We start from the raw sequence: 26,519 nt of genomic DNA, 5'->3' as shown, positions 1-26,519 counted from the left end.
TAAAATCCTATATATTAGCACTTCTTTCGTGTCCCTAATGCAGACAGACAAAAGCACATTATATGGGAAATGTTATGGGACGTCCTAACTTGAGAAGTTTTGGTAGAGAATAACAAAAATGGCAAATGGACATGTTAGGGTGGACAAATCTACATAGTCTGAAAGGCTGTCTGCTAGGCCTGTTCCTGCGACCTAAAAAGATAAAGGTGGGTACCTGGTTCATTGTTCTTGTGCTGCTAATGGCCAACAAACTAATGCGATGGAACAGAAATCTCTCGAAACACCCTCCTCTTCGAAAATGGTGACAGTCAGAGATTAAATGGTCTGACTGTGAAATCAAGGCCTGTCACAGAGAAAAGAGCAGGGATTTTCTCCCTAGAGTCCTCAGATGCAACCCCTCCTTCTCCTGTTTCAAAAGGGACCTGGAAATCCATCTCCTTAACAAATACTTTCCTGACCAACGTCAACTAACCTAGACTTCAATATCCGAGTTTACTCCTCTCTCTTGACATTCAAGGATAGTTGGTGACCGGACTATGTTAACCACCTTATCTTCCTTGCTGTATTTTTTTTATCCCTGGTTTTGCTTTCTTACTGCCTTCCTACTATGTAATGCAATTTCCGTCTGTTTTTCTTTACAGTATGTATGTAAAGCGCTCTGATACCTATGGGTCAAGCTAGCGCTATATAAAACTTTAAAAATAAAAATAAATAAAAATTTGGTAGAAAGCATATCAACAGCTTATGGGATGAAGTTACATTTTTGTTAGTTAATGAGTCAGACATGAGTTTGGGCACTTATGACTGCCCTGAAACCCCTCTGGCAGAGCAAGAGTGAAGTAATTGGATGGAATGCTCCCCGGTCTCCCCCTATTGCATTTACTCTGGCACTTACCTTGGTCTGCCCGCACACATTGCTATACTGTTGTTGTTTTGTACCGCCTGCTAAATATGCCCTCATCCCATACAATGAAACTTCTTATCTAGATTCTGAAATTACTCAAATATTTCAATGAATATTGGATAATGAAAATGGGACTTATAGCCAGCTTCTGCATTAGGGGTTTGTACAAAGTTATTACTTTGTTTATCTGCTGGTGCACAGTCTTGGAGCAATGTGTTAAGACTTCTTGTGCTCTCAATTGAAATGATAAAACACAAAACATTTATGTATGGAAGGTATCTAAAGATATGAATAATGACGGAATACAGTGCAAATGCAAGAGATTTGGTAGAGGGTCAGGAATAGACATCCGTCATCCACATGTGAACTTCCTATAACGAAAAGCGAAGTAAGGCAACATAGGTACACTTACTGAGGTAAGTACAGTGACCATCTGAGTACCTAGTTAATAGCAACATCAGTATTTTAAAATGCATAGAAACGGCATAGGTGCGCTGTGCGGTGCTGTATATAAGATTTTGCTACTAATATTATTATTATGAGCTGTACCACAAGTAGTATTACTACATAGTTACATTTTCTCTTCATCTCCAATGACATTGTATTGTATTGTATAAACATTTATATAGCGCAGCTTTCGCCCCTCGGGTATTTTGGCGCTTAGAGACCCAGATGACATAGAGCAACCGGAGCGGCAAGATCAATAGTCAAGCATATTACTAGCCATTTCTAGCAAATAGCCAGGTCTTAAGGTTCCTCCTAAAAACGAGCATAGAGTCAGCTTGTCTGAGGTTTTGAGGAATCTCATTCCAGAGACAAGCTGCTGCCGTGCCAAAAGCTCTGCCTCCTAGCTTAGCCAATTTCACTCTGGCAACAGCCGCCAGACCTTGGCTGGTGGACCGGAGGAGTCTTTTGGGCATGTACCAGGTGAATCGCTCTTGTAGGGGAACCGGGCCTGTATAGTGTAGTGCTCTGTAGACAAGGCATAGGGATTTGAAGCTGACTCTATCCTTGATAGGCAGCCAGTGTAGGTCCCTCAATGCCAGCATCGCAGAAGAGCTGCGCTGTCTCTTAAGGGCCAGTTTTGCTGCCATAGACTGGACTCTTTGCAACCCCTGCAGAATATATTGGGGTGCACCCAAATACAGTAGTCCAGTCTGCTCAGAATGATGCTGCGGACCACTAATGGTCTCACCTCACTTGAAAGTAAAGGAAGGATTTGACGAAGGGCTCTCAACAGTGCAAAACAGATGCCAATTGTTTTATTGGCCTGGGTTCGCATCTGAAGGTCTTCATCCACCATAACCCCCAGATTGCGGACCGTTTTAGCTGCCATTATGGGAGCGTCCTCTGGTGTAAACCTAAATTCGTCCATGCGATGTTTCGACAGTTTCGCGATACCACAGTACAGCAGCTCTGTTTTCCCGGCATTAAGCTGGAGGGAGTTAGCCCCCAGCCAGTCCGAGATCTGCCCCATGCATGCCTGAAAGGAGTTCATGGACACTGCATGCTTTCCTTCGATAGAGAAGAGCAGCTGAATGTCATCGGCGTAGTTGACAACATCAATCCCAAAGGATCTTATGATGGGAAACAGGGGGCTGAGCTAGACATTAAAAAGGATCGGACTGATAGCCGAACCCTGGGGTACTCCATAGCATACTGGGGACCACGGAGAAACAAATGGTGTCATGCTGACCGCTTGCTGTCGATAAACGTAGTAGGGCTGCCACTGGTGATATTTTTCCATTTGCTGTTTCGTACAGAATGATATGCAAAAAACAAAAGGACAATGAATGTTTGCTTTAAAATTCCGCAGGCTCCATCATTTTGATAGTTAGATGTAAGGTTACTTTACACATTTCAACCTTTTTTTCCGATCTTAAAATCTGTCATAAAGGAACATTCTGCAGCCAAATCTTTCAGATTTGCCTGTTTTCTTTTCTTTTGGGTTTTAAGAATTTTTAACCTCGCTGACTGAATTCAGTGTTCCACTAAACTAAAGAGGTTTGATTGTATTTGCAGCAGTGATAAGGGGGTGGCTCAGCGAGCTGATCACTTGCTGCTAGCCAATGTGATGTTCTGGAAATCAAGAGTGTAAATTCCTGCCTTCATCCTCCCAAGGATGGCAATTGTGTAACAGTAACATCTGATATGTAGCACTTAGACATAGCTACAGTGTGGTATTTAGTGTCATATAAACACGACTCATTATTATCGCTCTATTGATGTAGCAATAGATCGTAACTCGTTACGGGCAGGCAAAAATGACACCCGTCTCCATGGAAAACGATATGATATATGATTGATGTGATCTGATGACGGATGTAGGACTAAGAGAAGGTTAAAATGCTTATGACTAAAGTCAGATCGCGTGGAAGGAAGGATATGGGATGGGAAGAGAGAGGGTTGGGGACGTTTGGAAGAGGAAATTCGATGGAGAATGCGTAATGGCAGTGAATAAAAATTATAGCACATCATTAATCTCACCAAGGCACCGCCACAGCCAATTCCATTTAACAGACGGGAATCAATGATCAATGACACATATTAATGGGATGTGAGTTCTCAAAAGTTCGACAAGAAGGGCAAGTCGCGAGCTGGATTTATATAAGGTGTGCTCAAGACATTTCTGCGTTCTCTGGTAGGGGAACAGGCAGGGCATGTGCATGTAGAACCTGAACACAATGCATGGCATGCTCAGATGCAAGTGAAAAAATGCTGTGAGTGACACACGCTCAAAGTGAAATGATCAAGGAGACAGGTGGACATGTTCACTCATATCCAGCCCTCTCCATCATTAATGCAAGAAAAACAATCCCTGCATTTCTGACCGCTACTGTATGGTTGGGAAGATCAACATTGGTCCATGAGATCCAATTCCACTGTCAATCTTTGTAGGATATCCTCCTGGGATAAATTTACATACAGGGAACACGACTGTGAATTATTTACACAGGCAGTGCTTATAATGCATCTCTAAAATTGCCCTAAGGAACTTCCCTCAGCTCGTGGCACAGGCTTTGACATAAAGTGGTCTCCATACATTTCTTAAGCAGATGTTCATTTCCGTTTACAGGGAATGAAAACATCAAAACCTATTCCAGATCTCAGAAGAGGACCTGTGAGATACAGCCCATCTTTCAGAGTTTAAGTTACATTTAACACACATATCTTCGTAGCAGGAGTTCTCATCTTTAAGTTCACCCTATGATTAACCCATCTAAAGCTTCTTGTATTCTTTTCTCTTAACATATTTTTCTTCTCTGACACTGAAGCTCTCCACTGTATCAAAAGAGGCAGAGTGACAGCAGCTAAAGGCGTTCGCAGGTGAATGCACCTCTTGGATAATGGACACAAAGGGCGGAATGTAATACAACTAGTTGAAGGAATAGCTTCTCCGGAAGGCAAGCAGAAGTCTTCGGAGAATGAAATGTTAAGAGAATGCATTAGCACCAATCACTGCTGGGTCTATTTCTTAAACCAATAGTATTACTGCTTCCAGCAAGATCCACAGGGCTCTTGGTAAAAAAGCTCTGAGGTAGACTTATTATGAATGTGAGATTAATAATTTATTGAACTATCCTTATGTAATATGCAAGAGCGGGATGAAGAAATTGCTTGATGACATACTATTATGAAGAAACCTCCATGAAGAAAACTGTTTATCATCAGTAGAAGCACAATCTGACATAAAGTAAAAGGGTACATACATTAAAAGTATAATAATCACTTATGGAAATAGAGTGAGTGTTAGGTTACAATCGGTGCTACGATTACACTAAAGTTTACATTCGTGGTTAGGATTAAACTCAAACTTAATGGAATGGTAAATTTAAAAAATAGGTCTAGGGATTGGGTGTTGATTAGGATTAGAGAGTTAATATTAGTGAGGATAGCAACTATTTGCCTCCCATTCAGCAAGAGGTCTCTAAGCCTCCTTGATTGACCTTTTTGTTCCTTTGCATTTTTCTTATAATCCATTTTATTGCATATTATTTCCAGTACTGCTTTTTGTTATATAGCCTCAATTATTTGTTATCTTCTAATTTACTGTTTATTTCCATCGCCATGTTTTATTCCACCTCTCATACTGATGCTATGTTTTAGTTTTTCTTATGTATTGACACCTTTATTTGTCTAATAAAAATCTTTTGAACTTAAAAAGGATAGCAACTAGCAAAAAGCAATTTCCTACTGAAGGTTTGCTATTTTGTAATCCACCTTTTATTAAATGAATGTTTTCCTTTCTGAGTTCTCCATAATAATATTTCTTTATAAAACGTTTCTTCATTCTGAGAAAAAGAGCACCTTGATCGTCTGGTATGGCATCAGCATATCATGATCTAAACATCACCTGACAAAAGTATTGTGTCCTGAATATCCGTTACACAAATATCACTCCTTCGGAGTTAACAATTCAGAAACTATGCTCAATGGGGTTAAATTTTTGTAAAAAATATTTAGGGCATCATGTATGTGTCAACAAGTATTTTTGCAATCAATATTGTGGCATTAAACCATTCATCTACTTTTGTTTGGCAATACATTGTGTGCATCTCGCAGTACACCCTTCTCCACATTAGCACACAGTGGCTTATCCTCTTTAAGGGGCAGATTTATGTTTGACTTGCGCCTCATTTACGCCGCCGTTGCGTCACTTTTGTGACGCAGCAGCGGCGCAAATCCTGCGCCATGGTGCGGGGTATTTACAACGTGACGCATCTGGGAGATGCGTCACGTTGTAAAGCCCTGCGCCACATGTAGGCGTTCCAGGGCATGTGGGGGCGTTCTGGCGCAGGAACGCCTCCTAAAAGTAGCTGAGTGAAATCTACAACATTTCACTCAGTCACTTTTGAGCCCATGCTGCGTCAAAACCCTGCGCCTGCTTGAAGCAGGCGTAAGGATTGACGCAGCATTGTGCAGATAGGGCCCCCCAGAGCATTGCTGGAGCTGCGTCGCGCTTGAGACGCAACTCCAGCAATGCGCCACTTTTACGGCACAGATGCGTGACGCATCTGTGCCGTTTTTGCCCCATGGTGCGCCGCATTATAAATGCGGCGCATCCATGATGGCGGAGCTGGGGCGCAAAATAACTGGCGCATCCCTGCTGATATGCAGGGATGCGTCAGTTATTATAAATATGCCCCTAATAGTTTACCAGTGCCATTTATAATTCTTATTTTTCTTAAAAGTATCCAGAAACTAACAAGACTATGCAATATCTTCATATAGAGGACAAATGTTTTTAGCACATTTGGGAATGAACTGGTGTAAATGAGACGTCATTTGCAAGCCACACATGGACGGGTAGAGGTATGTATGAAAAGGCAGTATGACCATACTTGAATTTGAATGACGTGCACTGCTGAATCCCACCTCTGAGTAGAGCAGGAGTTTCCCATTACAAGGCGAGCAGATAAGCTTGAAAGTACCAGGAGGCGGTCCTCTGATTCGGGCAGCGCCTGTCCATCTGAGGAAGGGCTCATGTGGCTTGTGAATAAGAGAGTCCAGCAGGAAAAGGCGTGCATTACCTGTCTCCATCTTGCCGTCCTGCGCTGCAGGGCCCTCGGGTATCACGCTCTTCACCTGCAGGAACTCGTCCGGCTCATCACCCCCAATGATGGTGAACCCGAAACCCATGTTGCTTTTTTTGAGAGTGGTGCTGAGGAACGTCCCCTTCAGCTGTGACGCATCTCGGGTGAAAGGAGGTTTTTCTACAAAAGATGCCAGCGTCAAAAACAGGCACAGTTGGAATCTGAGTCATTTCAGAACAGCAAGCAGGTGCACATCAAGTATTTAATGAGAATATTCATATTAACACTGCACGTATAGACAATCTGAGAGAAGCAGTAAGGAGGGCTGATTTCGTACTTGTAATTCATTGAAGATTCAGTAATCAAAAAAGTTGATTAACTAAGCGTTTTAAATCAAATTTAGCAAGTCAGAACAATCCCATCGATACTTAGTTTAAAGAAATATTCTGTTATAAATGCTATGGCATGATATGCTATGCTAAAATAATGTATGGAATGCTGCAGCATTGGATGGTACATATGTCTGCATTAAACACATATGTATGTCCAGGGACTACGCAATGCTAGTAAAAACATCACTATATACTTCTGATATCACCCTAGGACTCACTGGTCAACAAACACTGGCACCACCACTGATTCAGCCACAGGGGCAGGAGACATACGTTTGATATGTGTATAATATGTGATGACCATCAATAAATACATGTGCTGTTTTTTCCAGAAACATTTAAAGGTAAGAGATTTCACAGACAGGTTGGTAGTTTCTTGCGTGGGAGCATCAAACAATGGTAAACATTAATAACAGAAAAACAACACAGTGGGACAATGTCTGTGTCAAGTGCAATTGATTTTGTGGTGCAAATTTTCCTGTACATAAGTGCTAAAAGGAACTTGAGATGAAAGCCTTCACTCATTTACAGTTAAAATGTCCACAGACCTGTGAGAGTGTTTGCAAGCCTCGCTTGTCTTTCTCAGAAAGTTATGCATTCTCTGCCGGCTTTTACAAGCCCCTGCAACATATTGCCTTAGCCCCGTGGGAGGCACAATTTGCTGGAAAATAGTATTTCTCTGACCCTTCTCGAAAAATGTTTCCCACATATATAATCAAATATTCCGAAAATAGCTTTATAGAGAGAGGTTGTTGAGTATTTCTTGGAAATCCCTGGAAGCCCCTGTTAAAACTGAATTAATGTGCATTTATTCTTTTGTGGCTTCCTCAATCATGCCCCACTACATTTCGTAATATGCATTTTGAATTAGAATATGCATTTATTTGTAGTTTGATTCTCAAATTCACGTGTCGCCAGTCGCGTGGATCTTGGGTAGGATAGGTTGGGGCGCATTGACGAGAAAGCTCCTGGAAGCTTCAATACATAAACTGTGACCTTCGCGGCGCCTATGTTTCTAGCTGCGCTAGGTCACCTTTTCATATCCTTTGGAATACTGAAGTATGGGTGCTCCTGGTGGGTTAATAGTACTTGGGTTCTATAAATGAATGCATTTATTTATGTATCTATTAATTAACCATAAGAACGGGAGAAGTTTGACAAGAAATGCTGTGCATAGAAGCATTTTAAACAATGAATTATCGTTGACTGTAGGAACATATAGAAATGTTATTTATTGTACAGATAGTGGATGTTTATCAAGACATGGCAGCACTCCTCCACTTATCTCGGCAAGGACGCTCAACATCCTGTCATTCTGGTCAAATCACGTAATCTCCCCGCGCCTAACAAAAATGAATGTGTTTTTCTGTACCGAAACTGGTGCTCATGTAAAGCGCTCTGATACCTGATGTCTTGGGTCTAGTCCGCGCTATTTAAAACTCTAAAAAAAAAAAAAAAAAAACTTTGATAAAGAGCGCACTAATATAATAACAGAGGGGGCTGAATCAAAATGTGCGTCAAGCTGGGGTCGCCATCAAGAATACTGCTGGTTCAGTCATTATCCATTCAGGAGTACATAGCAGCAGTTCACTCCTGACCAGTGCTTAATTTGTAAAATAATAAGTGCCAGGGCCCTGACCAGGAGGCCACGGTAGCTTGCACCACCCATCGCCCCTGTCATTACTGCCAAAACAACTACTAACTCTCTATGTCGCTTGCAAGTGCGATAGTTCAGATTATTCCAAGGCCCCAAAGCTAAGGAAATGGAGGGGGAGGCAGGTATTAGTAATTTTTTAATGTACATTGTATTCATAAACAACCATTGTTCTGCTCATCTCTAAATTAGATGAGAAGTGCCACCATGTGACAGACTGTCATAAGTGCGGTGTTGACAATTATGTGCCGGTGTTGAGCACTGGAAACCAATTAAGTGTCGTGCACCGGAAATCACATGCTCAAATTAAGCACGGCTCGTGACTCCTGTCAGTGGGAAAGGTAACATCTTCCTGGGTGAAGGGGTCATGCGGTGGTGCTAACAGCGGCTTTTGAAGCACTGTTGCGGCCGCTTCAAGTGGATTGCGGTTGCATCCCACCAGTGGCATTCACAGTCAATGATGATACCCCAATCTCTGTGCCATGTGGGTGGCTGGCAGTATACACCGCCTAGCATTAGCAATGCTTTGTGAAGCAATGATTCGCAGGGCAAAACCTTCATAGTACGTTGAGGACCTCTCTGTGGGCCAAGATACCATGTGTATGTGTGTGTGTACATATCATAACCTAGCTGCATAACATGAGCAAATAAGCCTTGTTTACAGTCAAGAGGACGCTCTGTGAACATCCGCATAGACAAGAAACAGAAGTAGTTCTCTCTGGAAGATAACTGGCCCTGTGCTGATGAGTGAAGTACTGCTGCTTAAAAGGCAGTCAATGCTCATCCCTAAGCTCTGGGTTTAAAAATAACTTAGTTAATGCTTCAATAAGTGTGATGATTTTTAATGAGATACATAACACCTTCTAGTAATTGAACTCTTCCTTGACACTGTTCATGGTGAGTGTTCATTTTAATATGTAGGCTTAGAAAGGCAGCTGTTCCTTCTTAATAAGGTGATCAAAATGAATAAAACATTTGTCTTGTAAGCCTCCAACTAACACACAAGGCCTGATTACAGGTGGCCCCAGGGCTTTAAGTGGGATGAAAAAACTGGGGGTCTCTCATAGGGGCACGGCCAATGTATTTTAGGGCGTGGCTTAAATACACATAAGCTAAAAATCTGTGCTTAGCATAGTGGGTCACCTGACCGAAATTATGCTGCTTCTGTCATTGCATCCAGATATATAATACAACAAGTAACATTACACCTACAACAAGCCAAGACTATTGGTTTTGTCCATGGTTGTTAGTTGCAACAACTATGGCTTTCTTGCATATAATATGAAAATCCGTCAGTTCTGAAATGATGAGACTGTGAAAGAACTTTAACATGTAAGTTTGAAGTTACATCAAAGCCAGTGAAGGGTAGTGCTGCCGCAGAGTTCAGTTTTTTTTTCACCCTGACGGTGAGGGGAAAAAGGGAGAGCCCGATAGGGACCCGTTTCAACACCTGCTTTTTAGACTGCACCAAAGGACCCGGCCCACTTAAAGCCCTGAGTGGCCCTTTAAACCGCAATCCCTACACATGTTTACGCAAAGATCGCAATTACAAGTGTTGCGATTTTTATTGTAACTGGTAAATTCTAGTTGGAATATAGGTTGCACCTTTAGTTACATTTCAGCAGGTCAAACCTCCCGGAATTTAATGGGGGAAAATGCCCAGTATTTACTGGGACATGCAGGTTTTGGTGCAGTTAGCAGAACAATTCTCATTTTATTCCCGAAACAGTCAGAATAAGCAATGATTATTGAGGGAATAAAGGCCGAACACCTCGGTGTCAGATTTTATTGGTGGTGATAATGATGGGGCATATTATCAAGACAGGCGATAACATTATCGCCGCTTTAGCGGCAGAAAACTGCCAGTAAAACGGCGATAATGGGCTTGATAATATGCTCTGTGGGATTCCAATTGAAGCCCATGTTAGATGTGAAGGACATCTAACCTGAGTTTCAATTGGAATTCCATAGAGCATATTATCAAGCCCATTATCGCCGTTTTAGCGGCAGTTTTCTGTCGCTAAAGCGGCGATAGTTTGTATCGCCTGTCATGATAATATGCCCCGATGCACCTGACTGGGTCCACACATATTCCGGCCCTACAACAGAAACCTTACAAAGCGCCACTGTCAATAAATCCCAAAGGATGCCTTACCGTGGAATGCCTGGGCCTTCATGGGCTGCTGTCCCAGGTCGGTGATGGGCATGTTATGTTGCTGCAGCTTCCGCTTTGCCTCCAGGACGGGGTTTTCGAACTGCGTTCTTCTGTTTATATGACTAAGAAAACAAGTTTGAAAATCATCATGCTAAGCGGCCACAGCTCATTGCAAACACATCTAGACGGATTGGTCACTGCACACAACTTGCTTCACACCAGCCAGCGGAGTCATTGGAAAGCTCTGTGTTGCTGCAGCATGATGCGCTGTGCAGTAGCAAATCGAGAGACTACACCCCAAGTCAATGCAAGCAAGAAGAATACGACAGACTCCCAAAGGCGTTCCTCGCACTATTAGTGTTCTCATGTGGCAATGAGTGCAATAGCCAGTTACACAACTAAAGGATTTGATGGAGCAGAACATTGTAGGTGATAGTAACCTTACACAGATGCTAAAATATATTTTTACATTATGGTAGAGAATGCTTTACAAAAACAAATCGTAGGAAAATGTGCATTTCTTAAAAGTGTAAAACAAAAAAAAACATGCATCTTATCAGTCAGTAGGCTTACATGACAAGGCCTCGCATGTATTTCCTTTTCTCTGCTTTCTCTTTCCCGTTAATAAAATGCCTTTTAGAACTGCTGTAATACATGCCACTATCAGAAGGTGTGCTGTTTCAAGAAAATGTATTTCTTTCTTTTGTCACACCATATGATTTCATCGCATTAGATCAAGTCACCTACTATGTGTTATATTAAATAAAATGTTTAGTAGAATTAAGGATTGTTTAAGAAAATGTTTCTCATGATCTAACCGGGACATGCTAGATATTAATGTTTCATTTCATAGAGCAGTCCATTGTTACACAATGGGACACTGAACAGCTAACAGAGTAAGTTTGCAGAGGTTTTCATGAGAACCCTCCTAAATGTATATTTTTGTAATACGCTATAATACGCTATTCAAATAACATCATCTCGACATGAACGTGTAACTTGGGAACCGAGAGGAGAGGCAACGGACCATTAGAAGATCCTTTTTCATTGGCTGGAAATGACTTAAGCACCTGTTTTTGCAACATATGTTTTTGTGTCTTTCTATATAATACGTGTTCCTAGCTGGAGAGTTAGTTCATTCTAATTCACACTTACCCTGCCCCTTAGCACTTTGTTGTGCCAGCACTAATTTCTGTAAACTACTGCTAACTGTGATTTTCTTGTTTTCCTTTCCTTTCGTGAGGAGACTTTCTTTCTTTATGCTGAATCATAGCTACTGCTGTGATTAATTTCCTTCTATCTTGGATTGACGTAGGTTACTGCAACTATCTGTGAACTAGGCTGAGTTTCTAGAACTGCTCCTAATTAGGAGTTCTCCCTACAGCTAGATTCTCCCAATCCTTGCTCTTCTCCACAACAAATTCCTTTAGATTAAGATAGGGACTATTTTCTTTATGGAACACACAGTTATTTTTCATGCTGCCTCTAACCAAACTTTTTCTCTCAATATTTCTGCAGCTGGATATATCTGACTAACCTGAATAAAAAAAAAAAATATTACTAATCTTTCAGTAAAAAAAACACGTTTCCAGCTTTACCAAATCTCTCATCATTGACTAAACTCTAAAACTGCTTTACGTGGATGAATTTTGATTTGTGATCCATCCTAACACGGTGGCAAAGATCTGTCGACCGAGAAGTGGAGTTGGCGCGGAGTTGGAGAGCTCTATTGTAAGTTAAAGTGTTAAACTGTTTATAAATGTCTGCGCTGCCTGCGTAAGCAGGGCATACCACCAGCTAGGAGGCAAACGTTTGCTTGCACCATTATAAATTCGAGAACTGGGCCTGAACAGACCAAAATCAAATTGATCTTTGTTTAAGGTGGGATAGGTACTCTCACAAAAAAATAACCTAGAAAGCCTGAATGTTTTCGATGTTTGAGTACTGAAGGGGACTAGAAACACAACAAAGTAAATGACTTTCACCCTCCGACAGTCTTTCTTTCATGTACATCTGCCATGCGCCTACACCCACTACTGGCTGCCTCCTGTCACTGATTAATAGTTTGGAACCCCCTAGGGCAGTAGATAGGTTGCAGTCAGTGGAAAATGGCTATTACACCAGCTGGGCAAATGCCTGGTTGGCTTGCTGCTTGAAAGGTCTCATGTGAAGATCTTGGCTAATGTAGGACTGTATAACAGCATGGGATCACTGCACTACCCTTCTCTCTCATCAAGCCTAGAGCTCTTTGAGAACCAATCAACACAGCACACTAAAGCTTAAATAGCATAACAAAAGACACAGGTCTTGATTAGCATGAGTAGTGTTTTGCATCTGCTGTGCTGAAGCGCACCCGTCCAAAGTCCATATAAACAATGGCACTAAAACGCGACTTCTTCTCCTACAGACAACCAGAGCACAGCGGTTTTTGCAGCGTGCTTGTATATGGTGGAACCAAAAATACCGCACCCTTGGACCTAATGGAAAACCTACATGTAACAAGACAACATTTTTCAGCTGCTGCATTAATCTGCTTGCTGCCTGGCTAAAGCTAAAATAAACCTTGTGATCCAAAGCTAATTTCTCCTCAATCCCTACCTGTTAAGAATGTCTCAAATCTTCTAGGATATACTTAGTTGTACAGAGGAAGACTTTATAAAGTCAGTGCACACCAAGATGAATCCCATTTATGTAGGGTTGAGTACTTTGTTCTGTCGCTAACAGTGTCCCTTGCATGTTGGATCAAGGTCAGAGGTTTCACTCTCTAATCTGTGTCACTATGTTGAAATGTCTGACAGTTGTCACTAGTTTTTTGGTTAAACTGATATTAGCAGTTTCACTCCAGTTTCACAGCATCAGCAGATGGAGGCAAATAGGTCTCATCATGCTACATTGAGACACCAACATGATAAGTATATTGTTTTTTAATGAATAAGACTGCCTATTTTGGAGAGTGTTGTTGGGAGAACATTTTCAGGTCGAGCCTGGGCAGCGCATGCGCTGCTCTGCGAGCCATGCTGTGTTGAGTTAGGGATTTAAAGCTCCGCCCTCTCTCCACCCATATTATTCATTTTCCTTTGTAAATGCTGGCTTCTGATTATTCCTTAATCACCATGTTACTCCCTCCTTAGTACTGCCTTGTCTTCATTTGAATCCTCCCATTTAGTTCTGTTGGGACACGGTATGTTTTATTTCGTGTGTAAGCACTATCTTCTTTAGTGGGTTTTGTCTTACTTCCAGCACAACGTGCTCTCTTTACATTCAGTGCACCGTGTGCACTTTTACTTTCCAAGCAGCCGGGACAATGGCAGCCACTTCTTTGCAAAGCCCAGTGCTTGAAATGGGCCGGTACTGTCCGGTACTGAGTACCGGCACTTTTTTATTTTAAGATGGAGAGTACCGGTACTTCTCAAGCGAAAACCTATACTTTTAATTTGAAAGTACCGTCACTTCTCAAAAACAAGCTGGTACTCTGGTACAGAGTACCTGCACTTCCATTTTCCATTTCACGCACTGGCAAAGCCATAGGTCTCGCATTTAGGTGAGTTTGAGATATTGACATTGTAAATGCACACAGCTTAAACTCTCGCAAATGCAAGACTTACGGCATTGCAAATATTTGTTTATTGTCAAAGCACCCATGCGGCACTTTCACGTGCATGAAGGCCACTCCCCTTTCTTTAGAAGAGCGTGTCTAAGGAAAGGTGCACAGCTGCTATTAAAGTGAAACCGCGGCATGGGGACTTTTACCCAAAAAAGCATTTGCTTGATGAACATGTGTTTTTTTTTGTAAATGCCCCCATGCTGCGGTTTCACTTTAATAGCGGCTGGGCACCTTTTGTTAGACACGTTTTTTAGTAAAAAAAGAAAGGGGCGTGGCCTCATGCACGTGAAATCGCAGCGGGGGGCTTTAACAAACACAAAAATATTTGCAATGCCGTAGGTCTTGCATTTGTGAGAGGTTTACCTGTTGGCATTTACAATGCTAATAGCTCAAACTCTCATAAATGCAAGATCCATGGTATTGCAAATGCTTGTACCCGCTTATCGGAAAGTATGGATGGAGTGACACCCAGGGACTGTGATGAAATATATATTTTTATATAGGAAATATCCTCTTTTGAGCTTCAGTTATTCCAGTCGTTCCAAAGCACAGCCAGCTGTGTGATTCATATCCGCATCCCTATGACAGGGCTGTTGGTACAAAGAACAAAAGAGGCAGCATTTTCATGTCTGCCAAGCCTGTGCTCATGATGTCCCTTTCCCCATCCATTTCCCTTTTCCTTCTGCTTAAACCCTGGTCCCATTTGTGAGAGTAGAGCCACCGCTTTACATTTTCTCAGACACTTTCTTCGTTTCCACAAAGTGCTTCAATGCCTCCTCAGGGATCATAAGCACTATCTAAATGCAATCACTATACAATACTATTGTGGACCCCTAACTGTTAGAGTGATAAGTAAGGTAGATTGCCTTCTTCTCTTTAGCAATTTAAAAAGATGAAGTCTCCAGGCGGTTTCACTGTGCTAGCTCACAGTGAGTAGAGCTATCACAGAGCCTTCTGTTAATGTGTTGTACTGCTTGGTGCAGCAGAGCTATTGTGACACCACCCATCACCTGCAAATATAATATTTCCATAATACAAGTGCAAAATCTAATTAACAAGAAAATACTTATATATTATATTCCAGTATACATTATGAGTTAAGATTACCACCTCAAAGGTGCAGAGAGGAGCAACTGTGCAGAGATGCAATGGTTGAGACAACACATGCTAACTTAAATTAGGCTTCCTGTAGGGTTCACTGCTAATGTACACAAGTGTCACTGTCACTTTGGCTCGGGCTGTGGTCAGCTGCGGCCCGTGCAGGTAAGAGCGGTGGGGCCAGGTGAGGGGGGATTTCGGCGGACAACGAAGAGGGAAAATTGATTATTTATTTAATTTCCCCACATGGTTCTGTCGAAAATCCCCCAACACAGCCCCACCACTCTTACCTGCACGGCCACAGCTGGCTTTGGTGGGGTTGCAGCAGGCCTTCAATGGGTAACCACTATTCAACTGCAAAGTCATTAAACAGTAATTACAACAAAACTAAAGTAAGGAATTATGGGAGTAGTAAAAGGTAGCTCTCATTTTAGGCAAAAGGAATTAAACTGCCACATATCAAGAATGATTCCCTGTTTAGGAGTTCTGAAGAGTAATTTAAAAGTCAGATTTAACCTGGAAGGACCAACAGAATGTAATTAATTCCTAAACTATTGCAAAGATGAAAGGTTATTAGACTTTCATGAAAAAGATCTAATTTAGAGTACAGTGGTTGGTCTGCCAAGTCCACTGAGCAGTGCCGGCAATGATTCTGCCCACCAAGGGGCAGAGGGCATTCCCTATGTAGTGCTAACCACTAAAGCAGCATTTTATGGCTGATGAAGGTACTCAGGAGCTCTTTTGTTAGACATTATTGCCTTGTATTCAGAATTTAATGCCATGTATGCCATCAAGTTATGGTAGCCCATTTTGCATCGTTTTATTCTCAGAATAAATTCATTAAAGTGGGGGTTTGCTTCTAAAAGACAAGAAATGTTACTGGTATCAAGGAGCTTTCCTTCACCCTGTGCTTGGGAACCAATGTTTTGTTTTTGTGACTGGGTCCACCATTCCTCCCATAGTCGAACAGTGCATAGAAAATCAGCATAAAAGGGGTCACCCTCAATAGAGAGGACTGCCTGATGCAGTAAATGTGGCAGTCCTATGGCAGACAGCAAACAACAGTCAGTGGTTCAACACCTCTAAATGAGACTGGGTGGCAGGATCAGACAGCTACAGAAAATAGGGCCAGACAGCAAACTAAAAATGCCCCCCATTAGTGAATCAGATAGGTAGAAAAGGGGAGCACATTTGCAAATAAAGGCAGCTTTGAAGTTTTAAAGGCAAGCTGTATATGTGTTTTCAAGATATGGATGACTGTCTGCACTTGTGCCTGCTGTAAGCAAAGTTTGTTGCAATGCCAGAGAACAATGTGGCCCGCCAGATAATTAAACAAGCCCACAAACAGCTAATATACAGACACCACCCCCAAACTGTCTGTTGGACCTGGCCCTCTCAACAGGGTCACCCCCACACTTTTTGCCTTCACCCCTCCTGTTGTCTGAATTCGTTTTTGTTGGCATTAGGACTTGTGCACTATACCACTGCAAACCAGTGTTAAAGTGCTAGTTCTCTCTCTCTAAAACATTTTAAAATTGGCCTACACCTGATTGGCACATGTAATTTATTTGTAAATACCTATTACCCACCCACTAAAGTAGCACTTTAAATCATGTCTCAAGTCTTCCATTGCAGCCTGTAGTGCAATTTTAAATTGCCATTTCGACCTGGCAAATGAAACACATTGCCAGGCCTAAATCTTCCTTTTTATGATGTATAAGTCACCCCTAAGGAATACCCCAGGCAGCCCATAGGTCAGGGAGCATTGTATTTAAAAAGTCGGACACTTTTTAAAAGTTTTTACTTATTCTAGGAGTGAAAGACTCCTACATTCGTTTTTCACTACTTTAAGACCTACCTCTCCCATAGGATAACTTTGGGTTACCTTATTCCATTTAATAAGTGCTAACGTTTGATTGGGAACAGGTAGAAATGTTATGTTTAGACTCAAATGAATTGTAATTTTAAATCTTTGGATGTCACCCCTAAGGTAGGCCGAAGGCACCCCCCACGATCAGGCTGCAGTGTAAGCTAAAGGTAAGACATTTACTGGTGTGTTTTACATGTCTTTATAGCGAAATACTTTGTATTTCATTTTTCACTATTGCAGGGACTCGCTCTCCCATAGGCTATCATTGGAGCTGCCTTGTAATATTTTTCAAGTGTAACTTTCAATTGGGAACAGCTAGAGATTTGGAGTTTAGGCTCTCTGATTTTCGAATTTAATAACACACCTTTAAGAAAAGGTGGTTTTCAAATTGTGTTTGAACCTTATATTACTTCTGTAATCAAGTGAATTCTCTGCCAAGGAGGAAGAGCTGAAGAGTTATGAGCTAGAGTACTGCCCCTTTGCTCTGTAATGCTTTGTTGTATTGTCCTGCAGTTTCTAATTCTGCCAAGGGGAGGACAAAGACTGGGCTTTGCTGTGAAACCAGCTTGAGAAGAATCTCCAAGGGCTTGTGTGTGCTGGCCTCCTGTTCTGAAGTCTCAAGGACACAAAGACTTCACCTATGGCTTGCTTGATCTCCTCTGCTGGGAATTGTGACCTGCTTGGGGTGGCTATTCTAGTTCTGGGCCCCTGGAGGGAACCTGAAGAAACCTGAAAATCAACGCTTCGCCCTCCTTGAGGCTGATTTTCCGATGCAGCACCACTGTGTGGGAGAAATTCCCAACACAGAGCCCCATGCGGTCCAAGAAAAAATAAATATTTGCATCTCCTGCAGTAGCCTGAAGAATCACAGCATGCCTAGTGCTGCGCCCTGACCGCCAAAGTCCGAGATTACTGCACCGACTCTGATGCAGGCCCTGCTGTGTGGTTACAAGAACTGACACATCATGGGACTGCGGCTGAAGAAATCGAAGTAGCGCCTGTTTGCCTCGCTGCATCGACCTCCAGCATGCCCCGGGTCATTACACATCATGCCTGTGTGCCACACATCGCAATTGACGCACCTACAGATGAGAACTATCTTAGAATCAACGCCTTACTTCCCCATACAATCTGGATTCAATGCATCATTTCTCCTGCGAACATTCCATTCCATTCCAACAAGACCTGGTCCTTGCTGATGGATTTGCATGATTTCCTCCTCTAGGAGGCTAGACTAAAATTCTCCTACAACAAGCTGCTCCATAGTAGTGGTTCCTGGTCAAAATACACTGGGCTGGCCTGCTACCACACTCCACTTGTTAGAGGTGTGGGCAGAGCAGATGTGGTATGTTACATGTGCCAAGGAGCAGTACTAATTTGCCTCTAGCACTCATCCATGAAATAACTGACAGTAATTCTCTACCAAACGTAGGACATGTTGGGTGTACATCCTATTGGCAGCTGCCAAACTGTGAATCCTGCATTATTGGAGAAAACCAACAGTACTGAGCAGCACTGAATGGCATTTGGAATTGGCAAAGATTGTATCTCAGGGTGGTATGAGCCAAGAGTTATAGGACAAATAATACATATTATGTCAGACCACCATTATATACCCTGGGTGTGCATGGGGAGCCACACACAACCTAACACTCCTATGTCTTCATTCTTCCACCTCTCTCTCTTCCTTCTCTTTTGAATTAATTAGAGCTTACTTCTATGAACATCATATAAAATTTACAGGCAGATATCCTGCTTAGGATGGAGAAGAGGTGTTGCAATGCTGGGATATCACCGTAGGAGAAGCTTTTGTTTGGTCTACCACCCAAGAATGATTATGATATGAATTCCTGAAAAGATGGCTATTTGCACCTCTAAGAAATGCTATCCTACCTGTATCCTAGGGATATAAAGGGTATCCAAAGTGCACTCAACACTTGAAGTAAAGACTATGTTTTGATGCTGAGGATGGTGGGTGTGGTGGTGAATGGTGTGGAGTCGAATATTACTGGAGGGTAAATATGAAGGTTCAACCCAGATTGACCTGAATCAAGAAAACCCATTCAGATGAGGTTCCATTTCCAAGGAAATACAGGAATACGGTTATTAGGCTCCTTTGTTATGGTTCTTGTAATTATCCTGACAGGTGGGCTGGACCGTCCTTCATGTTGAAACTTTACTGGTATTTTCACTGATTCGTCTCTAGATTATATTTTAAAAAATGACTTTGCAGAAAAAATAGTTTCTGTGGACTTTCTTGCACCCGATAACTACAAAGAGTGATGAAGTTAACATAACTCAGGGGTTTACTCAGGAGTCAAGTTTTCTGTCCACTTGTAATCAAGACCATGGAGTCCGTGCAAGTTTTCCAAATTTTAGTGATCCCAGCAAGGACCACTAAAAGTCGGTTCTAAGAGCTCTGAGGTCCAAAATATTTTCATGCAAATGCATCAACTTAAGAAGATCATCTACCACTATATTGTTAAGGTAAGTATATATAGGTAAGTTCAGATTTATTTACTATTTCTAATTCCGCATCTATGTATCTTGAAGTTATATAACTAGAATTGTGGTAGTACACAGGTGACTTTTTGCGGCATACATTATAGTGTATCAATTTATATTGGTAGATGCACAATATTGAGGGCTATTGTCACTTTTCAATTAATGTTGTGTTGCCAACAAGGCTTATCTCTGAGGAAATGTTCCACTAAATACCATTCATTCTGATCCTTCGATTTCATTTTCATATCAGGTGTGACCTAAGTACTAGCAATGTACAAAACAAATCTTTTAGACATGCAACCCTGACATGCAGTGCCATCATTTTGGTATAATGTTTACATGCATTACCCTTCGTGAACACAGCACATCACACAACTGCAAGCATTGCCCCCCTTGTGTTTCTATTTTAGATTGTACAGTGCACTGTCCACACATGACATAATGCTCAGCAACACAGAGACAATCTCTGTAAGTGTTAAACAGAAAAATGTTGTGTACAGAGTTGCATACAACAGAGTGGGAGGTCATCCTAAGTTTGATCTTACATGGCTTGCTCTTGACTCTGCCACCTCTGCTGCTGTTCCCTGGGAGACAAGTGACTTGAGATCATTACTTCAGCAATCTGCTCCAGGTATTTACTATACATACAGGATCCTTTTGGCTTTCAGTGCAACTCCAAAACCCATTGTGAAAAAATATACCCAAATCCAAAGAAAATTATAACATTGTGGATACTTAATGCATAGATGGTTGAAGTTACAAAGTTGTTTTACCAACAAACTTCGCAGAGTGGTTTTCCTTAAACTACATGAGGGTCTCAAAGTTTTGTTTTTTTTAAATTGGAAAATTGAAATAAATTCTGCAAAAGAGGAATTTGTAGGAAGTACTATCCAGCATTTAGTGAGTGAATTCTCCCCCGGAAAAGTTTTGCTGTAAAGTTTTCTACAACACTCTTTTGGAAGAACTCACACCTGTAAGCAAAGTTTCACTAACTTTGCAACTTTGTGAAGTGCAAAAATTGTAAAAATTCAACATCTTTGTAGGATATATTTACATTTCACCCACCGTTTCTGATCTGACCTACTATTGTGCCAAGTAATTCGTTTGTATGATTCAGAAGTCAATAGACTTGGACCTTTACTTCTTCCTGATGCGTCACACAATGATCTCAGGATCACTCTGCATTGTAATTTATACTGGTCTTTTCATTGGTGCACTCAAGATTTTAAGTTTAGATCAAGAGAGATATTTTTAACAGTGATTTAACATGGATAGTACAATGGCCATGAAACTCTCGGCCACACTGCCAAGGTGGTCCTAATCTCAAAGTGCTTTCTACAAAATCATTGATGCTACTTGTACCACCTTACTCCCACATCACCACAGTGAAGGGCAACTTTCAGATCCAGATTTTTCCACAGCCAATCTGGTTGGAGCACACAGGTTAATGCCTGGCCCTCAATAACTTGGAACTATTTGGGGACTGTAAGTTCATTTACATTTTTTTGTGAACGTAAATAAATGTAATTGTGATACAGTGGACAATTTAATGCTCCTACTGTGACAAAGGTTCATTACCTGTGGCATAAGAAACAAAAAAGGTGTTCAGTTTTTTCCTTTTCTCCATAATCATTGTGGATGTTTCACCTTTTCTGGACCCTATTTTTGTTTGCTCACTTTAGAACTCTGTGCACTTTACTCCTGTTAAACAGTAGTAAAGTGTCTGTACTCCCTCTTTAAACATGGCTGAACTGGCATACACTCCATTGGAATATGTATATTTTCTATAAGTTCCTAGTATATGTTACATAATGTACCTAGGGCCTAGAAGTTAAATGGCAGTAGTGTTCTGCAACACCTATTGTGCCATCCACTATAGCAGCAGTGCATACATGGCTTAAGGCCTAGCATTGCAGCTGGACAGTAACAGTGCCAAACATGCACTGTGACCTGTCAAAATAAACACTTTTTGACAGGGAAAATCTTGCTTTTAAATATTACTAAGTCATCCTTATGCAAATGTGCCCAATAAACGGACAGCAAGTCTTATTCGCTATCAGATTTTCACAAACACAACGGACGATGTAATATATATATTCATTGGATTTAGTGAATGCCATTTTTAGTTTGGAGGGATAGCTTGAAAATGTGGCACTTATGCTTCCTTCCTTGATCTAATTTAACCTACTGTGCAATAAAGACAATAAAAATGTCCATTTCCTCTTTTATATCAAGAGAATATCACCCATGTCTCCACCAAAATATAAATTATCAATACATCTTTATCGTTTCTTTTGCTCACTGTTTCACAGTTTCCTTTTCACCCTAATAAAGCAAATATCCCGTTGCATTTTACAGGAATCTTTGGATTTTTTTTAACTTGTATTCTTATCTTAAGAAAACTACATGTTCACATTAGATTGTACCTGTCCTTAAAATCCTCTGACTACACATTCCTTCTCATAGCTGTTTGCTACAAAGTATCTTTTATTCTACTACTCCTTCGTAAATCGTTTTTTAATGATTTATAATGGCAATGTTTTAAAACTATTGTTGTTTCAATCTATTCAACCTATTTTGCAATATTTTGTGCTTTTTTGGAAATTTTAGAATGCCTTTGCTTTGTTGTAGCTCTTGTTCTCATCTTTCTAATTTTTTATAAAATTGCTGCAGAGTGGATGCTGACAAATTATTATGTGCCCCAACCCAGCACATTTATTGTATTTTTTTACTGTTTTAAATGGTTGGTGATCAATAGCAATGGTACAGCATATTTTACTGTTGACACTCTTGCTCTATGTCTTGTATTATCTTCAAACGCTTGTGATAGTCTACAGCAGTAAGGGCTACCCATTCTATTTCTTCTCTGTCTGATCAACTCCTCAAAGACTTCCCTCAAAACATTTATTATGTTAATTTGTGTTTCCTAATCAGTGTCCTGATTCTTGTGTTTATTTTGCCAATCAGCAGATAGTGAGGGATTCAGTCTCTGAAGGGAAATATACCTTTGGTTCTATTTACCTTAGGCTTAAAGTTAATGAAGCTGGGCACGGGGGTGTCTCGCAACAATGCACAAGTTGCTTAGCCTTCAGCAGCTCTCGATAATTTTTTTTACTGATCAGAAGTACTTCTCCCTGCAGAAAAGTTTGGAGACCCCTGATTTATTCTCACTCATAGGAAAACTATTACAAGTGCAAATCGGGTCCAGTGTATTGTGTGTTTGAGCTTATAAATCACATTGGCTAGCATATCTATCAATGGAATGGATACGTGTTATTTGGTAACATATCTTAGTCTACAATGAGGATCCAGGAACACTTGATCAAGTACCCTATTTCATGATATTTATTATGTACATAATTCCCATTTAGATTAATTCTATTTAAATGTATCAAATGGTAAAACTAAGAAAATCTGATGTGCAAGCATTGGACTTCTTTGATCTAAAATTTGCCTTTAATGGTGGCCCTGATTTTAATACCAACCAGCTAACACCCACAAACAAATTCTATTAGCTTCACAAAATCTCAACCACCTTCCTTTTTGCATTAGCAAAGTGTATTTTAAATCAGTAGTTAGCTCTACTAAAGGGAGACCATTCAGGCTGCATTTGCTAGTATTTTACACTGTTTATAATATCTCTCTAATCTACACATTTTTGATATTTAGCAATTTCAGTATATATCTGGTTAATTTTCCATATTTGCTAGCTGCATATCTCTCCTACGTTTGAAAGATCCAGATGAGACTAGAGACCCCGACCTAGTACTGTGTTATTTAAACATTGGGATTCTGGATTCAGATATCATTGTGTGAGAACAAAAGCTAATTATTGAAGCAAGCCTAATAAAAGTAGTCTTTCGGCATGATTTATATGAATCTTATGGCTGGTGTCAACATCCAGATTGTGAAGAGCCACCCTCTTGTGTTTTTTAACATGCTGCACTTCTCCAGAAAATGTTGTTCTTCTTTGCCTAAGATGAACAATGTTGAGATTAACTCCCAAGGCACATGTAATACACAGTTCAGCTTCTCAGATTTGTTTTTAATCTGGAAAGACCAATATGTTTTCATTCATTTTCCTTTCTCCTGGAGGTAAATATTGTAGTAGGCAACTTGAAATTTCCTGATCATTGCGTCATTGCATCTGTAGAAGGTCAGTTTGATCTCAAAAGGTTATACTGTCTACCATCTCTTTAACTTTAACTTTTATCTAATTAAAGGTATCAGAACATGCACGGTTTACATTTTCAAAATGGAGTAATAAAGCATTACACCGTTCTCTGCATCTCCTTATCCCAACTCAATTCTGAATATTAGTCTACAGAGTGCCTTTTAAAAAAACAAAATCTAGAGCCTTATTACACGAGCCATCATTCAGCTTTCCAGTTTTACTTAGAAATGGTGGAATATTCCATTCTGTTGTTAGGAGGACATCCGGCAAGATTTTACTTATGTGGATGGTTGCAGGCATTCGTGACCGTTCGCAGTCAGAAGGCTGCTACTCAAGTAGAAAATCTGCCTGAGCAGCAGCAAAATCAACTCTATTAGCTGTGCCCTTTGGTGCACCACATTGTGCCATTCAAATTATGCGAGTTCTGCCCACCCTTCTTTTACTACAGCTTTAACAATAAACCTGAATATGTCAGTGATGCAGTGTTAGATGTAAAAAAGAGTTTTTTGTTCACAAAAACCAAACCATCACAGCGAGGAAGCAAATCGTTTAATAAAATAGAAAAGCAGTGCTTATAATGACCTGTCCTATATAGACAGTCAACAAAATGTGAAATCATAAACTCTCCATAAGCTCTTTAAATTCAGTGTAGTAGAAGAATTACAAAATGGTATACAAAAGCAACATTGAACTGATCATTCCCACGAAATCCATGCTTGTTGGGACATGTGGGCATGTTTTTTTCTCAGAAAACATGAAAATCTTGTATTAATGTCATCATCGCCCTTAAGCTTTATGTCATTATTAGAAGACGTTTTGGCCAAATGGTGTAAATAAAAATCAGTTTTATTTCATTTTTTCTTTGAATTCTGATAGGACTATTAGAATAAAGCTCCTAAGGACCACTGTCTGTGAGGCTTGCTCTCATTTAATTTAAGAACTCTGTATTACAAACTATCCTGTATGGGCATGTGAGCACCCTAGATGGGTTCACCAAGCACAGACTGGAACTGTGCCCCTGAATAAAGAAAATGACACTCTCAAGTGCAAGATTTGCTGGTTAGGATCTTTCTTATAGAAAGCAGTGCATTCAAAGACAGCCACTGCTCTATTTATCCACTGCACGTCCATGCAGGTGGCCTTTGGAATGGGGAAGGGACCCAGCCGGTGAGTGCAGTCTATGCTTTTAAAATCATACCCCTGATATAGGAGCTCGAGTTTGGGGGAAAAAGCCTTAATGGCTCACCAAGTTTCTATGGGTTTTTGAAAGAATGGACTACCATTTTTGACAACATTATTTGTTCTATCCTTGCAGCAGAGTGGATGGAAAAATCCCACTGATTGAATCAGAAAGTCAACTAACGGCAGGCCAGCCATGGCCTCCAACACTCCTCTGGTTCAGCAGCTGACCGGCAACTACTGAAACAGCACCCGCATCTTAAGACAAAGATTATTTACTGGAAGATATGACTATTGTCATTTTCCCAGCATTCAATTCAACAGGAAGCTTTCTACAATTTTATCAGCATCAATTGCTGCAGGAAGTGACACCCCCGGTTTTTCACCAAAACCATCTATTAAAGAAGTTAGGTAAGAGGACTTCATTTCTCAGCCCCTTTCTCAACAGGAATCAATTTCAAGATTTCCCAACATCCATCTTTACAGGAGGTGACATCACTGAATTTCCCTGCATTCATCTCTGCTCAAAAAATGGATAAAACAAACATGAGATCAACCACCTGACCACTGGAAAGCAGTTCCATTCTCTGAGTGCGAAGAGGAGTCAGGAGTCCTTTGCTTCAGGTAGAGTCTTCTTCCTTCAGGTGTTCCCTTTGAAGGTCCAGGAATGTTCTGAGGAGGCGATGGTGTGGTGCCAGTCTATACACCAACCAATGGATTGATAATTTTCCCCACACAATAAAGTCTACTTTCTCACCCTGTGCCCACCTCTTTTTGCATCTTTGCCTTACTGTAAAAATCCCCTGAAGCCCTAAATCTTAAATGTCTAGCCCCTTCTTCCCTTTTGTGTGGTTCTGCCTATCCCTTACCAATTCCCCTATTTAGATGAGCTATCCTCCACTCTGTCAAGACCACAATCTGGGTCTCCCTCCTGCAGAGGTGAACTCCAGAAGTTTAGTGAGAGCACTGGAAATGAGTGGGAGCAAATTCAGCCCGGCCAGTTTGGCATCTCTAGCTCAAAGAGGAAGCATGAAAGCTGCCCATTGTTGTTATATCTGTTTCTACTTGCCTCTCATTTAGCTAATCCCTGTTAAGTAACATGTTGTTGAAAACACCCCTGTCCTTTTGGGCTCAGAGCCCAAGCGACTGTCCTCTTGGAACGGGGTTCATAACTCTGAGCCCAAAATGTGTATTGGGCCTCTTGGGTGGAGCTGAGCGACAAACTTGTTCTTTGCCATTTTTGGTCACACAGCAGAAAGCAGACTTTTATAAAGTTACTTTATATTACGGTTGTCTGAAAGCTTCTTTCACCATTTAAATTAGGTTTTTGAAAATAAGTGGAAAATAACTTTGAATCATTTTTAAGCATTTTCACAGTTGCAGATGTGAAGGGTTTAATCACACAAAGACCTGCTCATGAAACATCAAGCCTAACAAACACTGTGAAAAA

The 26,519-nt window shown here is 40.9% G+C and overlaps 1 protein-coding gene across 11 annotated transcripts in view; it reads right to left on the bottom strand.

Annotated features, from left to right (window-relative positions):
* The window catches only part of MAGI2 (membrane associated guanylate kinase, WW and PDZ domain containing 2), a 2,464,469-nt gene that overhangs the window by 500,850 nt on the left and 1,937,100 nt on the right, over positions 1-26,519 (bottom strand). For 8 of the 11 annotated variants that reach the window (XM_085654042.1, XM_085654039.1, XM_085654033.1 and 5 more), the window contains 3 exons: positions 20,262-20,300; positions 10,640-10,761; positions 6,436-6,618 (listed from right to left, as the gene is read on the bottom strand). In XM_085654042.1, the coding sequence (XP_085510168.1) occupies positions 6,436-6,618; positions 10,640-10,761; positions 20,262-20,300 (344 nt within the window). The remainder of the gene's footprint in view (positions 1-6,435; positions 6,619-10,639; positions 10,762-20,261; positions 20,301-26,519) is intronic. The other 3 variants (XM_085654041.1, XM_085654040.1, XM_085654035.1) reach the window with 1 other exon arrangement.

The sequence above is a fragment of the Triturus cristatus genome, chromosome 4_1 (genome assembly GCF_964204655.1).
Source record: "Triturus cristatus chromosome 4_1, aTriCri1.1, whole genome shotgun sequence".
Taxonomy (NCBI): Eukaryota; Metazoa; Chordata; class Amphibia; order Caudata; family Salamandridae; genus Triturus; species Triturus cristatus.
The sequence above is the reverse complement of the archived record's forward strand: the minus strand, read 5'-3'. Positions and strand labels throughout refer to the sequence as shown.